The 13306-nt window shown below is 43.1% G+C and overlaps 1 protein-coding gene across 1 annotated transcript in view; it reads right to left on the bottom strand.

Moving 5' to 3' along the window:
* CFAP54 (cilia and flagella associated protein 54) overlaps nucleotides 1-13306 on the bottom strand; it is a 3669934-nt gene that overhangs the window by 1076793 nt on the left and 2579835 nt on the right. Inside the window, exon 39 of the mRNA XM_069629416.1 lies at nucleotides 634-769. Within this exon, the coding sequence (XP_069485517.1) occupies nucleotides 634-769 (136 nt within the window). The remainder of the gene's footprint in view (nucleotides 1-633; nucleotides 770-13306) is intronic.

Below are 13306 nucleotides of genomic sequence, written 5' to 3'. Positions count from 1 at the left end.
TTAGCCTGACCGTTTCGGCACTAGCTAATCTAATCCCAGATGGATCGAGGAATCTGCTGTTATCTAGTCCGCCAACCAGACCAAAAGAAAATAATCCAATTATACAATGCCAATTAGCTAAAAAAAAAAGGAAGGAAAGAGAAAGACGGGCCAGCCACACTCAGAGAGGAGTACCAAAGCATCCAAAGGAACCAATGAGATTAATAAACTGCTGATTCCTTATTTTGGGAACCAGAGCAAAAGCACTCAAGCGTTTAACAGACATTGAGAAAGGGAGAAAACCGTTTAAATGCAATAAAAATACAAACTGTTCAAGAGACGTTGGGAAAAGAGAAGGTACACATCAAAACTCCAAAGGATATGCTGGGATTGCAGTAAACATCACAGAACATTCCAGGCTTAGAAAATGTGGCTATACAATAATCTGGACAACTAGTGATATCTTTGGTTCAGTATTTTAAAATGTTCTTGTTTTCTTGAGCCTTCTCTATGATGATGTGTCAACATTAAAAATATTGAATGTTTGTGTTGGCTGGAACACTCAAAGAGACTGTAACTGGAACTTGGCGTTTTATGAAACACAATTAATAAATACATTGCATTACTGACATTTGGGTTTTGAAAAAGACTTGCCTTTTCTCCATGTTTAGATGCATATTTGATAAAATGAGGCTGAGGAGCATTTGGTCCGTTGAACTGTTGTATTCGGAGAATAAGCTGCCTTTGTGCAAACACTAGGAGAGGAGTCACTTTCTCTGAATATCTCTCACTGCGAACAACAAATAAAATGTACATTCAGATGAATAATTACTGTTTTGAACAAGCAAATAGTTTTTTTTAAGGCACACATCTCAAATTGATGCTCCAAACAGTATCATTTTTCCAAATCTCTCACACACATCTATTTTTGCACGCTTTTACAGCAGTAAAATCACTTTTCTAGGCCCTTCTTATAAATCTGAGAACAATTATATGCAGCCATGAAAAACCCAGAAATCCAAAAAAAATAACATCGCTCACACTTAATCCTGCCTTAAATGACATTTTGTATACATTTCTGATAAGTCCTATGTTTGTCTAGTTAACCATTTTGACAAAAGGACTTTATTGAGGCCTAGCAAGGATGACCACATTATTTTGGCTCTGAACAAGTGTACAGATAAGAATGGATGGCTAACGAGAGCTCATGAAGAAAGTGCAGGTCTCGGACATGGGTGTCTCCTCCACTTTGCAAGTTTAAATCCTGTGGGTAGGGCCGACTTAACCTTTCATCCTTAGAAGGTCAATAATTCAGGTATCATTTAAAATGGAGTAATAAAAACACCTGTTGTTACAGCACTTAGACGCTGGAGGAATCTGGCATAAAACACTACACAAGAACACATTATTATTATTACTATTACATGTATTATTGTTATAAGCTCATATGTATTAGTATACAGGTACAGCTCACCTCCTGATGGGACCCAAGCCAAATGACAACTTTTACAATCACTGAAATTATGATGCAGCCTCTCATTCTAGAGTTTGCATCAATTTGCTAGGCAACACAATGCAGGAATGGAAAAGGGTGGAATGAAGGCATGTCATAATGAACCAAGGTGACGGGCATAGGCCAGCTCCTTTGTTAGAAGCAACACCCCCCGTCCCTTTCGCATTCTACCTATGGTGTTATTTTCTCCTCTCTAATTCATCCCTGTTTCACCACAACACCACATTTGTTACTCCACATTACCCCATCTTCCAGCATAAATGAATTCTTCCATCCTTTGCTTAGATTATGTTAAAGTGGATATTTTGAAAAACCTTTCTGAATACGATGTGGCAACCCCACCTCTGGAGATCACCTGTCTTGATCAAAATGAACTTGACATCCAACCTACTTTTTGCGTTAGTGGTATTCTCATGCATCTTGTCATGAACACCTTCTTGATCTGCCTACAACACGTATTCCCTGTTTAATCCCAATGATTTGACATAAGGGGAAATTATCGAGGCTGAAATATCCGTAAACGAAATGTTCGAATTTTGGACATTTCAGCCCCGATAATTTCTGTGATTGGGACCTGGCGCTGCAGAGTCCTTTTCTTTTTTTTTTTTTTTTAACGGACGGCTGCGGGGGTGTCCCCCGCATCCCCCTCTCGCTATACCACAAAGTATAGTGAGCGGGGCAATGCGGGCGACACCCCCGCAGCCCCCGTTTTTTTTTTTAATGCTACCACTAGAGGATCGAACTTTTGATGTTCGATCCTTTAGTGGTAGCATTTTTAGAACTTTTGGTCGTTTCGCCCTTTTTTTCCGGTCATTTCGACCTAAACCTTCCCTGTTAAACCAATCGGGATAACACTTCAAAATTGATTTGCAACATCTTAGATGTCAAAATGGAGGTATCCGGGTCGTGAAGTGTGATGCCAGTCGATACTGATACACTCTCTTCATAACTGCTTGCAACCAGTCTCCACAAGAGGTACTTGCTACTCTAATGTGTAGGATGATATAAGGCTGTACGCGTGTGGATAAACTTCAATTTAATAAATTATACTATTTCTTCTAAGAATATCTGAGTGCAATTGTTGGTTAATTTCCTGGAAGGAAAACAAACCTTCCCTCCAGAAAATAATTTGTAGAAATATGGTGATGTATCTAGAACTCAGTTTAATGAGCATCAGAATTTCTGGCTTCTAGGCGTATATGTCATTAAATACCAACAAGTCAGAACCACAACCAATTCTTCTGTTCAAATGTTTCAGAATGTATAAGGCAACCTCTTCGGATGGAAGGTTGGGTTCTTTGAGAACCACTTTCAGAGGAACCATAGGAGTTGACACTTTATCCCTGCCTTGACATCCTTGTATTGCTGACTCAATTGACTCATCCATTCTGGGCCAGCAATAATGACTTCCAAAGAGAGCTTTGGCTTTTGATATGCACAAATGTACAAGAATTAGAATCTTGCCCCATAGGGGTAAAACCAGCGTTCCATTTTACAATTCATCCGACATGTTTAAAAATCGTTTCACCTCATTGTTTTCTCTATACTCAGGACATCCTACATTTAAAAAACAACATATATCCATAAAGCAAAAATCCTCCTTCCCAATGTTTCACCGACCGGTCATCCTCATCTAAGCATGCCAAAAGATAATACACTTCATCTCCATTTGACAAACTGTACATAACTTCCTCACAAGCTTCATGCACTGAGCACCTCGAGAGTGCAGCAGGCAATACATTTTTTTCCACAATATCCTCAGCCATGAAATTATGGTATTGTAGCCCTGCGACCCATCACACAGTTCTTCTGGATATTGCAACCAGCCCTTTGTTGGTTAATAGGGCTACCCGGAGTTTGTGAACTTTTTTTAAAAAAAACTTTATTATTTTGTCCACAGCATGACAAAGAAAACACACCAAATCCCCTTAAAAAAATGTTACATCCAAAAGAAAGCACTAGCACAGCTGCTTCAGTAATCAACAGTTAATGACATGATCCTTCAACATCCCCAATACGCCACAAGTTAAAACGGTTTGCCCACACAGTTAATGTCCCCTGCCCCCACTCTTCCCACCGCATACCAGCACCCAAAGACACATACCAACAGCAATACCCCACTGACACCCCATTCGAGCTGCTGTAAAAACACTTTGTGTTATGCTACCCCCCTCGCCATCAGAGTCTCCTGTCTCTTTAATCATATAGGACCTTACTGGAGCCCAATAATCCCTTGGTCTGCTCCTACTAGGTAACGTTGAGGCATAATAAGTTTCACGTCTCTCACAGGCATTCAAGCAGTTCAGCCATTCTTGAACACTAAGCACTCTTTGTTTCCCCCATGCATTTGAAATAAGCGCCTGTGGCCATGATGCAATCAGTCCTGCTGCGAATAATTGGCACTGTGCCAAGACATGCGTATAGCAGCTCTGCCGATAAATTATGCTATTTTGCCTTAATATATAGAAGTCCTGTTGAGAGGTACCGGTACAATCTGTGCCACTGAAAATGTGTACAGCACTGCTTCTACCTACATTCATTATGACAGCTTGCGGTGGGCGGGTGGTCAGAAAGGGAGTTCAAGTAAAGTTCAGACCACATGCCCAACTATTGCTTGCTCTCCAACAAACTATGTAGAGTGCCCTATCATGCATGTGCATGCACACAAACACATGCAATATTAAGACTAAAGAAAAACAAAAAATCTTCATATAGAACACCGAAAGCTTTTCCTTCTCACAAATGCCAAACGACTGATTGCTGGGAGGCTCTCCTAAAACGTAAAGACATCAAGAACCTCAAGACATTAAATGTAATGCTTTTGTGATGCAAAGAACACAATATATGAAATATCCATGTTGCTGCAAATGCACTGCCTCTATTAAAGCTGATTAAAATAGAAGAAATTGAAGCACAAATTCAACACTTGTTTAAGACAATTGTCATTTTACACAATACTACATGTGTTCTAAAGCAATGTGAAAAGAATGTTCACGATTCAACATGCTTCAATAACACTGTAACCTACAAAATGCAGGCAGTTTAACAGAGTGAACAAAACACAAATTCCCTTCTACATTACTCAAAAAGTATTATCTTGAATTATTAACAGAGAGTGTTGAAAAAATAAACAGACCAGGACTCTTCCCAGTTACTTCTTTCAAGGAACTGTGTGGATTTCTAAAGTAAAGAGTGGCTTTGCAAGCTGCTGCTGGACAAGCTGCCACCAGTGAACTCCATAATTTATGGGGGTGCTGCAATAAATAGCTTGCGTTAGTTGTACGCAAAAGCAAGAATTAAAAGGGCCGTATTGACAAGATTTCTGTGCATAAAAAGGCCTTATACGCACCTTATCAGGAGGGATGGGTGGGGGTGTTCGGTATTGTTTCACAGGGATTCATTGGATGATTGTTTTTTCTTACCAGGGAAATCTGACTCTGTAGGAGGGTTAGCAAGACCGAGATTCTTCTCACTGCGACCCCTGCCCCTGCTTTCCCTCTCTCACTCTGGTAAAACCTTGGTGTCATCATCGACTCCACTCTCTTTCTCTCCTCACATCTCGGATGCCGCCAAGTCCCACTACCAGCTGCCCCTCCGCAAAAAGACTCTTCCCTTTTTCACTTTTCCCTAGACACTCACTGTCTCCAGAGCCATGGTTCTCTCAAGGTTGGAATACTGCAACAGCCTCTTTCTCAATCTGTCTTCCTCTACTCTCCGCCCTCTGCAACTAATCCACAAAAGGTCTGCAAGACTTATCCTTGGCCTCAAGCCCAGGGACCGTATCTCTCCACCCCTAAAATATCTGCACTGGCTCCCAGTGGCTGTAAGGATCAAGTTCAAGACCCTTTACATTGTCCACAAGGCTTTCTGGTACAGGGGCCCGCACTACATCCAATGCTCTTTTCCAAAATACCTTCCTTCTCTAGCCCTTCGCTCAGCTACCTCCAACTCTCTAAGGGTTAGATGTTTCGGTGCCTCCCTCTGGATTGGCCTCTCTGCCCCTCTCAAACTTGAGCCGGACCACCTGAAGTTCCGCAAGCAGCTCAAAACATTCCTCCTCTCCTCTGCTTGCTCTCTTTCCCAACCCTACTGACCTACCTGTCTGCTGTACCGACTGGTTGCTTGGCTATCCTCAGAGTCTCACTAGGTGCCAGGCTCTTTCTTGATCAGTCACCCTTGCACTGCCTACGGGCTTACCACACACTTAGGGGCTGTAACTAACCCTACAGTCCCTTGTTCTCCGTGCACTACCCAGAGCCGCGCTGCCCTGGCTGCACTTACTCAGAGCATTGCTACCCTGTTTTCCCTCCCCTAGCCCTTGCACCCCCCCCCCCCCATCCATTTCCCTTTGCACTTCTGGTTCTCGCACTTACACGATCTGAATGACACAAGGCCTAGTAAGATTGTTTGTCTTGTCCTCCCTCTGCCTTCCATCCCAGGTGTTGTCGCGTCTAGAAACACTTGTGTACAGGCACGCTATAAATGACTTATCAAATCAGACTGGGGTCATCATCTTTAATATTGACAGCGATAAAGGGGATGTGGATGAAGGCGTGTATGGAAGAGGCTTCACCTGCATCAAATGGAATGTAAAAAGCCTCTGCAATGCGATTAAGAGAGGGAGGATCTCACACTAGTATAACTGACATAAGCTGAAGGTGGTATTTATGCAGAAGTCGCATCTTATGGGGAACAAATGGGTAGAGGGAGATGAACGAGGACCTATCACCCTATGCAGGGTTGTTTCATAGAGCCTGCTTCTGACTGTTACCAAAATAGAAGGAGAACCTAGGGAAAGAAGCGTTATGGTGGTTGGTGAAATGGGGAACACGGTCTTAGGGTGTTTGTGTACATACACACCATCCCTAATGGGTAGTGGTTTTCCTTAGGTGCCCCAACTGTTATTGTCCAAATTCAGTGCAGATTGGTGGCTAATTGGGTGCTAATGGGGATTTTAATGATGTGATTTACATCAAACTCGGTAGACTAAGGGAAGTGGCAAGGGGCACTTGTGTGTACAAAATCACATGACAATTGACCTGCAATAGGTTTTGTAGCTAGCTGGAGACACATTTATCCACTCCAGAAGGGATATTCATTTGATTCAAGGGTTCATTACTCCATTTCTAGACTTCATTACTTTTTTGTTCCACAAGGGGAAGAGTGTAGGATATAGGAAATAGACTATCTTCCCCGCGGAATATTGAAACATTCACCAATGCTATTAAAGACAACATGAATGCCTCTGCACCCTAGAGGAATGTGGTGATCAATGCACATCATTTTGGGTCTCTGGAGTGGTTAATGCTCTGTAAAGTTAAACTACAGACTTTTTTAGTTTAATATTATATCAGTCGATGCTGCTAGAACCCTGTCAGAAGCCTGCAAGTTGGTGTCGAGTGGCAGGGCTATTTTAATAATGCAAGCTAGGTATGTGGATAGACTGAGCACTGAGAAACTTGAAGGCCCAGCTTCAGGTACTGGAGAGCGACATCCTGCCCAATAAAAACCGAATAGCCCATACAAAGCTACTGATGGTGAGAAAGGAGTACCACAGAAACATAAATGGCAAAGCAAATGTATTGGGGCAAGAGGGCCAGGATTTATGAGTCGGAGATAAGGTGGGGTGGATGCTAGCAGGGTTGTAGAAGTGGGTGCCTGCTGATTCCTTTCCCTTTTGAAGGGGTAGGAGGCAGGACTGCCCCCTCTCTCTGCTTTTTTTACACTGTTATCAGAACCGCTCGTGGAGTGGTTATGGAAGGATCCCACCTGGCGAGTGTTCCGTTTGCCTAGTGGGAACAAGGACCTGATCATTCTCTACAGAGACGATATGGGAGTCTTTCTAGGTAATCTGGTCCCTGAGTGATGGACACTCTTCAAATGTGTGTCTTTTACAGCAGGCTTAGAGCTAACTGGGAATATGTCTGTGCTCCCCTCATTGGAGGGCGAGGATAAGGCAATGCCACGGGATTGCAAAATAGTTATTGCCAAAGATGACTTAAATAGCTGGGGGTTCACATAACTAAGGATAGTTGTACTTTCTGCTGGGAATGTACATCCTATCACTAATCACATTCAGACTGATGTTATATACTGAGACACACTGTTGCTGAATATGTTGGTGCAAGCTTCCTTACTAAAAATGCTTACACTTCCCAGATAACTTTATATCCACCAATAACCCTGGTGGAGGTTCCTAAAGTAAAATTAGATGGGGATAAAAATTACTCTTCCCAACATAAGGAGATATTATTGTGAGACACATCTTGTAGTAGCCAATAAATGGTGGTACGATAGATTGGAAGTCTCTCATCCTAGTCTCGAAAGGGATTGTATGGGTGATGTGATACCACTGCAGGTATTATATGGGAGGCATAGAAGGGGAGAGTTATCCGTGGCAACAAGGTGAGTGATAGGGGTTTGCAGGGAGGTCATAAGGACAATGAGAAGGAATGGTATGGTGACCATAAGGGCTTGATATGGTGGAATCTCGATCGCCAGCGCTCCTTAACATGGGAAAGCCGGGATAGATGAGGGATTAGTGTAGTTAGTGATCTGGTACAAGAGGGGTCTCTTATTATCTTCCATGGTTTGCAGGATACTTTTCTTTTGCCCAATGGAGAGTATTATCAATATCTCAGAAATAGACATGCATTAAGCCAACAATTTCAGGAACCTTTGGATCTGTCGGCAGGGTCCCTTCTGGGGAACCATATATTAGAGGGCCCCATACTGAAAAAATCCACCATTAAGTTGTGTCAGGCCATTTTAGCCTACACATTGCGACCCCTTTGCAAGACTTGAAGCTAAATGGTCGGCACATCTTTGCTGTCTGTCCGAGGAAGACTGGAGAGAGCCTTTGCTGAGTCCTAAGGAGGCAGGTATCTCTCACAGGGTATGGTTGTAATTGTAATGGGTTATTTATAAGGCAATTAATACCCAGAGGTTTCTAAATGCCGACCCGGGGATCGAAACCTGTGTTGCTCAGCGTCGTCTTGCTTCCAATGTGAGCATGTTGCCCCTGAGCTATCCTCCCGAGAGGTTGCTTCAATATAAATTGTTGAGCCCCAAATTAGTTTTGCCTCTGCTGTGTGGGTTCTCTTAGCTACACATGATGTAGTTATGAGAAGATTCAAAGCTATGGGAGGAGAGCCTTGGCCATCCTTAGTCAGGCATTAAGTCATCCTCTTGTCATCCTCTTGCAGTAACTCCACAGTTGGTTTATGGGGGATGAAGAATATACAAGAGATGAAAACTTGATTATTTCTGTGGCCCTCTCTTTGGCCAAAAGGGATATTGCATCGAAGAGGGTGTCCAGTGAAATACCAAACATAAATGTATGGAAAAAAGGACGAGATAAGTGCATGTTTTTGGAGAAACTGGTTTACAGGGCGAGAAATTGCCCTGAAATATTTAGTTAAATATGGGATAATTTGGAGAATGCTGGATAGATTGGATATTGTAGTGGGATTAATTTCTATTATGCCCAGTGGGATAACATATCCTTTAAAATGATGTATGAGCTGCTGAGGAAACATTTATATGTTTTATGTATTACAAAGGTTTAAAGTTTTGGAATTATTAACGCTGGGATGGAAATTGCTTGTTAGGCTCTGAGTGGGGGGGGGGGTGGCACCACATGCGTTGTTTAAACAGTGAGCAAAAGCACAGGGATAAATATCAAAGCTCCATATAATTAGAGAGCTTGGGAATATTAGCGGTTGTTGTTTTAGCTTGTTATTTTAGTTTGTTTTGTTAGTATATTTTATGGTGTATTTTATGGTGTAAAAAGGAGGCCCAGGAGGGGCGTGTTGTGTGTGGGCGTGTGAGGAGAGCATGAGATGTGGGTGTATTTACAGAGCTCTAAATGGGAGTAGAGGTGTGGGGGAATTGAACAGATGATTTTGTATTGAGGTTTTTCTTGATGACATTAAGTTGCATTGTTGATGAACCCGAACTGTATATTCCTTGAACAAGTTATTGTATAACAACTGAAGCGCAGCAGCATAGGCGTAGCCCCACTACGAGACATATGGGAGCCGCGACTACAAGGGTAGAAACGCCCTTAGAAAACATATGTAAGGCCCTGCCCTTGTATTGTGAAAAGTTTAAGAAGTATCACAACCAGTGGGTGACAGAGACTAGAGGAGGGGGAATGCCCCACTCCTGGCCAGATCAGGTATCTTTTCACAGAAGCATGTTGGAAGATAGGTCTACCTTCCTGACAGCAAAATATAAGGGGAGACCATTGCAGAATAGAAGGAAAGTATTGAACCTCTGGAAAATGTTTGAGGATACAGAGGAGACAAAGTGGGAAGGGCGACAGACGACAGTAATAAAGAGACAGGAGCTTAGGAGAAAATGGGAAGAACGTGGAGGGAAAAAAAGGATATATCCACTAGCAACTCGCTCAGCGGAAGGGTACACTAATCCAACATATGTATCAGCAGGCATGATAGTAGCAACACCAGCCACGGTCCCACCTCTCCCTTTTATCTCAACTCCGGAGGCGGCTGCCCACACCGGGGTGAGCGCAAGAGACCTAGAAATAGCACTGGCATTGACACAGAGTTACGAGTGGGGCCACAGTTGAATCTTAGTTGTCCCAGTCAAATAACTCGAACCCCTAATTTATTTGAGTTACAAACCTCAAAACTTCAAATTTAGAGAGTTTGTTTCTGTGTTGTTGTATTTAGGGACGGAACACACTTTCGGGAGCCAGTGCGGGACGGAAGTACATGTCAAATATCCACATCTCTGTAGATGTGCCACATTGGACACATTAGGTAAGATCGGAGATTGTACTTATGCTTCAGTGGTGTTGGCGGTAACATGTACCCCCATTGATTTATGTCTTTACCCTACAGGGTGGAGCTATAGTGGGAACTTAACATTCCCCTAAATGCAGGAACCAACTTGTGGAAGCTAGTAGATGGAATTGCTAGCTACTCCAGCCATACTAAAAAAGACTTTTCCCTTTCTTCCTCAATTAAGGTCAGTCGGGTTTCTCTGCAGTAATGGTTCTGTCACTTTAACATGCAGGGATCTATAACATTTAGACCATTAATACCAAAACTGTAGCAGTTATGTGGCCTTCATTTCTGTGGGAGATTTCTTGTTGTAATTTGTAATTTGGTATTTAAATGGCCAGTGAGTACCCCACACTGATCCTTCAAACAATTGTTGGTGTGTATTTTGCCCATGACCTAATTCCGCTGAACGCTTGGACACCAATTCATGATGGTTGCACTTTACCTGTTTGACACTCACGGTCTACCTTAGAGATAATTACTCTAGGTAGCAGTACCAGCAGCAGCAGCAGGCTGTTGCCCACGTTCATATATTGATTTTTGATTGTATATTTAGTTTTTAACCTAGCGTACCATGTCGTCATCTAAACAGAGGGGATTTATGAGTTTATGTCTCCTGTTTTTCTTTAGAATGTAAATTTGTGTATCTCCTGAAGAAGACGTCACTATAATAGAGTAATACGTCGAAACCGGTAGAGAAACCTGAGATGGTCGTGGCTGAAGACTCTTATGACCCATCTCAACTGTCTGGCCATGTTTATCATCTATTATGGCCCAGCATAATGACTTCACATTCTTTCTATATAAAATTTCATTGATGAATTATATGTCATGGTTTTTATAGATTTTACATATTTTGTATCCCTTGGAGTTTTGTATGAATATATTGGATGATTGATGGTTGCATGTGGACGAATGGATGTACGATTGAATAGGATGAATTTTAGTATTACATAGATGTGTTTTTAAAGTTTTTTCCTGCAATGTAAATTGTTGCCATTAAGTGCAGATTAAAATCATGATTTGAGTCATATATCTAAATTATATCAAGTTTAATAAAATCCCTTAATATCTATCCACAAATTGTATCCTCTGGGTTTCATTCTGTGAATAATTGTTAGACTAATACCCTTACCTAGAGTGTGGGGTCTCCTGTGTCTTTCAGAGAACATTGACACAGAGTTAGCCAGACTAAGGGCAGCATGTGATGTAACAAAGAAAGATACACCCATGGCACCGATAGGGGCACCAGTGCAACCAGTGGGGGATGAGTGGAAGTCCCGAGACTTCTTATTCAGAATAGAAAATGCACCCATAAGAAGTGTTCACGTAGAGGGTGACGGAGAGACAGACAGCTTGGGTTATGAAAATGTAGGGTCACAGAGAGGAGATGAGGAAGATTGGAGTGAATTTAACAAGGACGACGAGGAAGGTGAGGCAGAGCAATCGCCCCAGCGCACGCCAAGAAAAAAGGGAAGTGTGACTAAAGGCGGAAAAAGCAAGATGAAAATGCAAATGCCACTGATGCACAAGGGAGCAGGGAGGCCTCACTACGTACCATGGGCACAGATGGACAAGAATAACCTCCTTAAGGCACTCCCATCACTCACGGCAGTGGCAGGGTGTTAAGGAGAATTCTCTGTTAAGGCTAATTTCCCAAACCTAGTGAGTCCCCGAGCAGCTTTGCTGGATTTTTGGGGTTTATTTTTTCTCCTGCTAAGAGTGAGACTCTTTTTCTCCCACTCTTAGACATGATTTGAGATATACTTTGACTTTGGAATGTGTTTTATGGGCTATGGGGTCTTTTACTCCATAGGGCTTCATGTGTTTTTGGTATGTGTGTTACACAGCACCCTCCATGCCGTAACACCGGGGTGTCATAGTGACCCCCAAACATAGACTAAGTACCCTGGGACTGACTACTGTCTCCCACCCAGGGCATGTTAAGTCACCATTGGCTTTACTAGTCCTAAATTGTGAACAGAACCAGTACAAACCATCATATTGTGGGCGTACTGGTAGGGGCAATTCGATTTCCCCTGGGTCTGTTGTTCGAGGGGGCACTGTCCAGTCCCCCTGAGCGAGTTTTGGCTGGTGGCAGTGGATACTACTTTTTATATTCAACTGCGAATATATTCCTATGGGATTTCCCATTGTTTTAGGCTACTATCTTTATTTAATTGTATACGGTAGCCTTGAACATACCGCCGGTTTATTTAATTAATATTAATTCACTGGTTGGTATTTTTTGCCAGACCTCAGTTCCAAAATGGCATTTGTGTTCGCTTCTGTGACTCCAACCCAAGTCGAGCCCTTTGTTCCACTTTTTGGCGGACTTCTCCACAGAAGCCTCCAAAAGTGGTGCCTCTCTGTCTGGTTACCACAGGAGGTGTGGGAGGAGGTTTAGGCACCCTGGACTGAGTTGCCTCAGCAACTCAAGTCGCACTCTTGTGTGATTGGCCGCCCGGCTCACCACTTAGCATGTTTGAGTGACAGCTAGAACTGATGAATGGGGGTTTTCTGCATAAAAGAAGGGCTTTGGGGGCTGGGACTTCAGACGTCGCCACAGGACCAAAGAAACGGAAGAGGGAGAGGCTGAGCCGACCTGGAACAACGACACCACCGGTGGAGCCCTGCTGAACCGGCTCACCACTTCTTCCAACGACAGAGGAGATCTTCACCCCGAAGAGTCTTCTTCCTTTGACTGGTGGGGATAACCAGTTTGCCCGCCTTTTCGCCTTCTCGGATCATCCCGTGGCCGCCTTGCCTGTGCCAAGCACCCCGGCAACCGGGATACCACGTTTTTCCACTACCGCGAATAAAAGGGTAGTACCTTTTTACCAGAGAACTCTGCGGCTGGTTTCTTCCCTGGCAGTGCAACAACCTTCAGCTTTCCTTCACGTCGAGATCATCTCTTCCTCTGGACGACGCCGCGACTTGCATCCACTGCCAGGAAAAACTGCCCCGCTGGAGGATTCTCTCCACTTTCAAGGTACTGTGTCCG

Source organism: Ambystoma mexicanum, chromosome 12, assembly GCF_040938575.1.
Source record: "Ambystoma mexicanum isolate Mex_15411 chromosome 12, UKY_AmexF1_1, whole genome shotgun sequence".
NCBI lineage: Eukaryota > Metazoa > Chordata > Amphibia > Caudata > Ambystomatidae > Ambystoma > Ambystoma mexicanum.
Note: the sequence above shows the minus strand (reverse complement) of the source record. Positions and strands in the feature narration are given on the sequence as shown.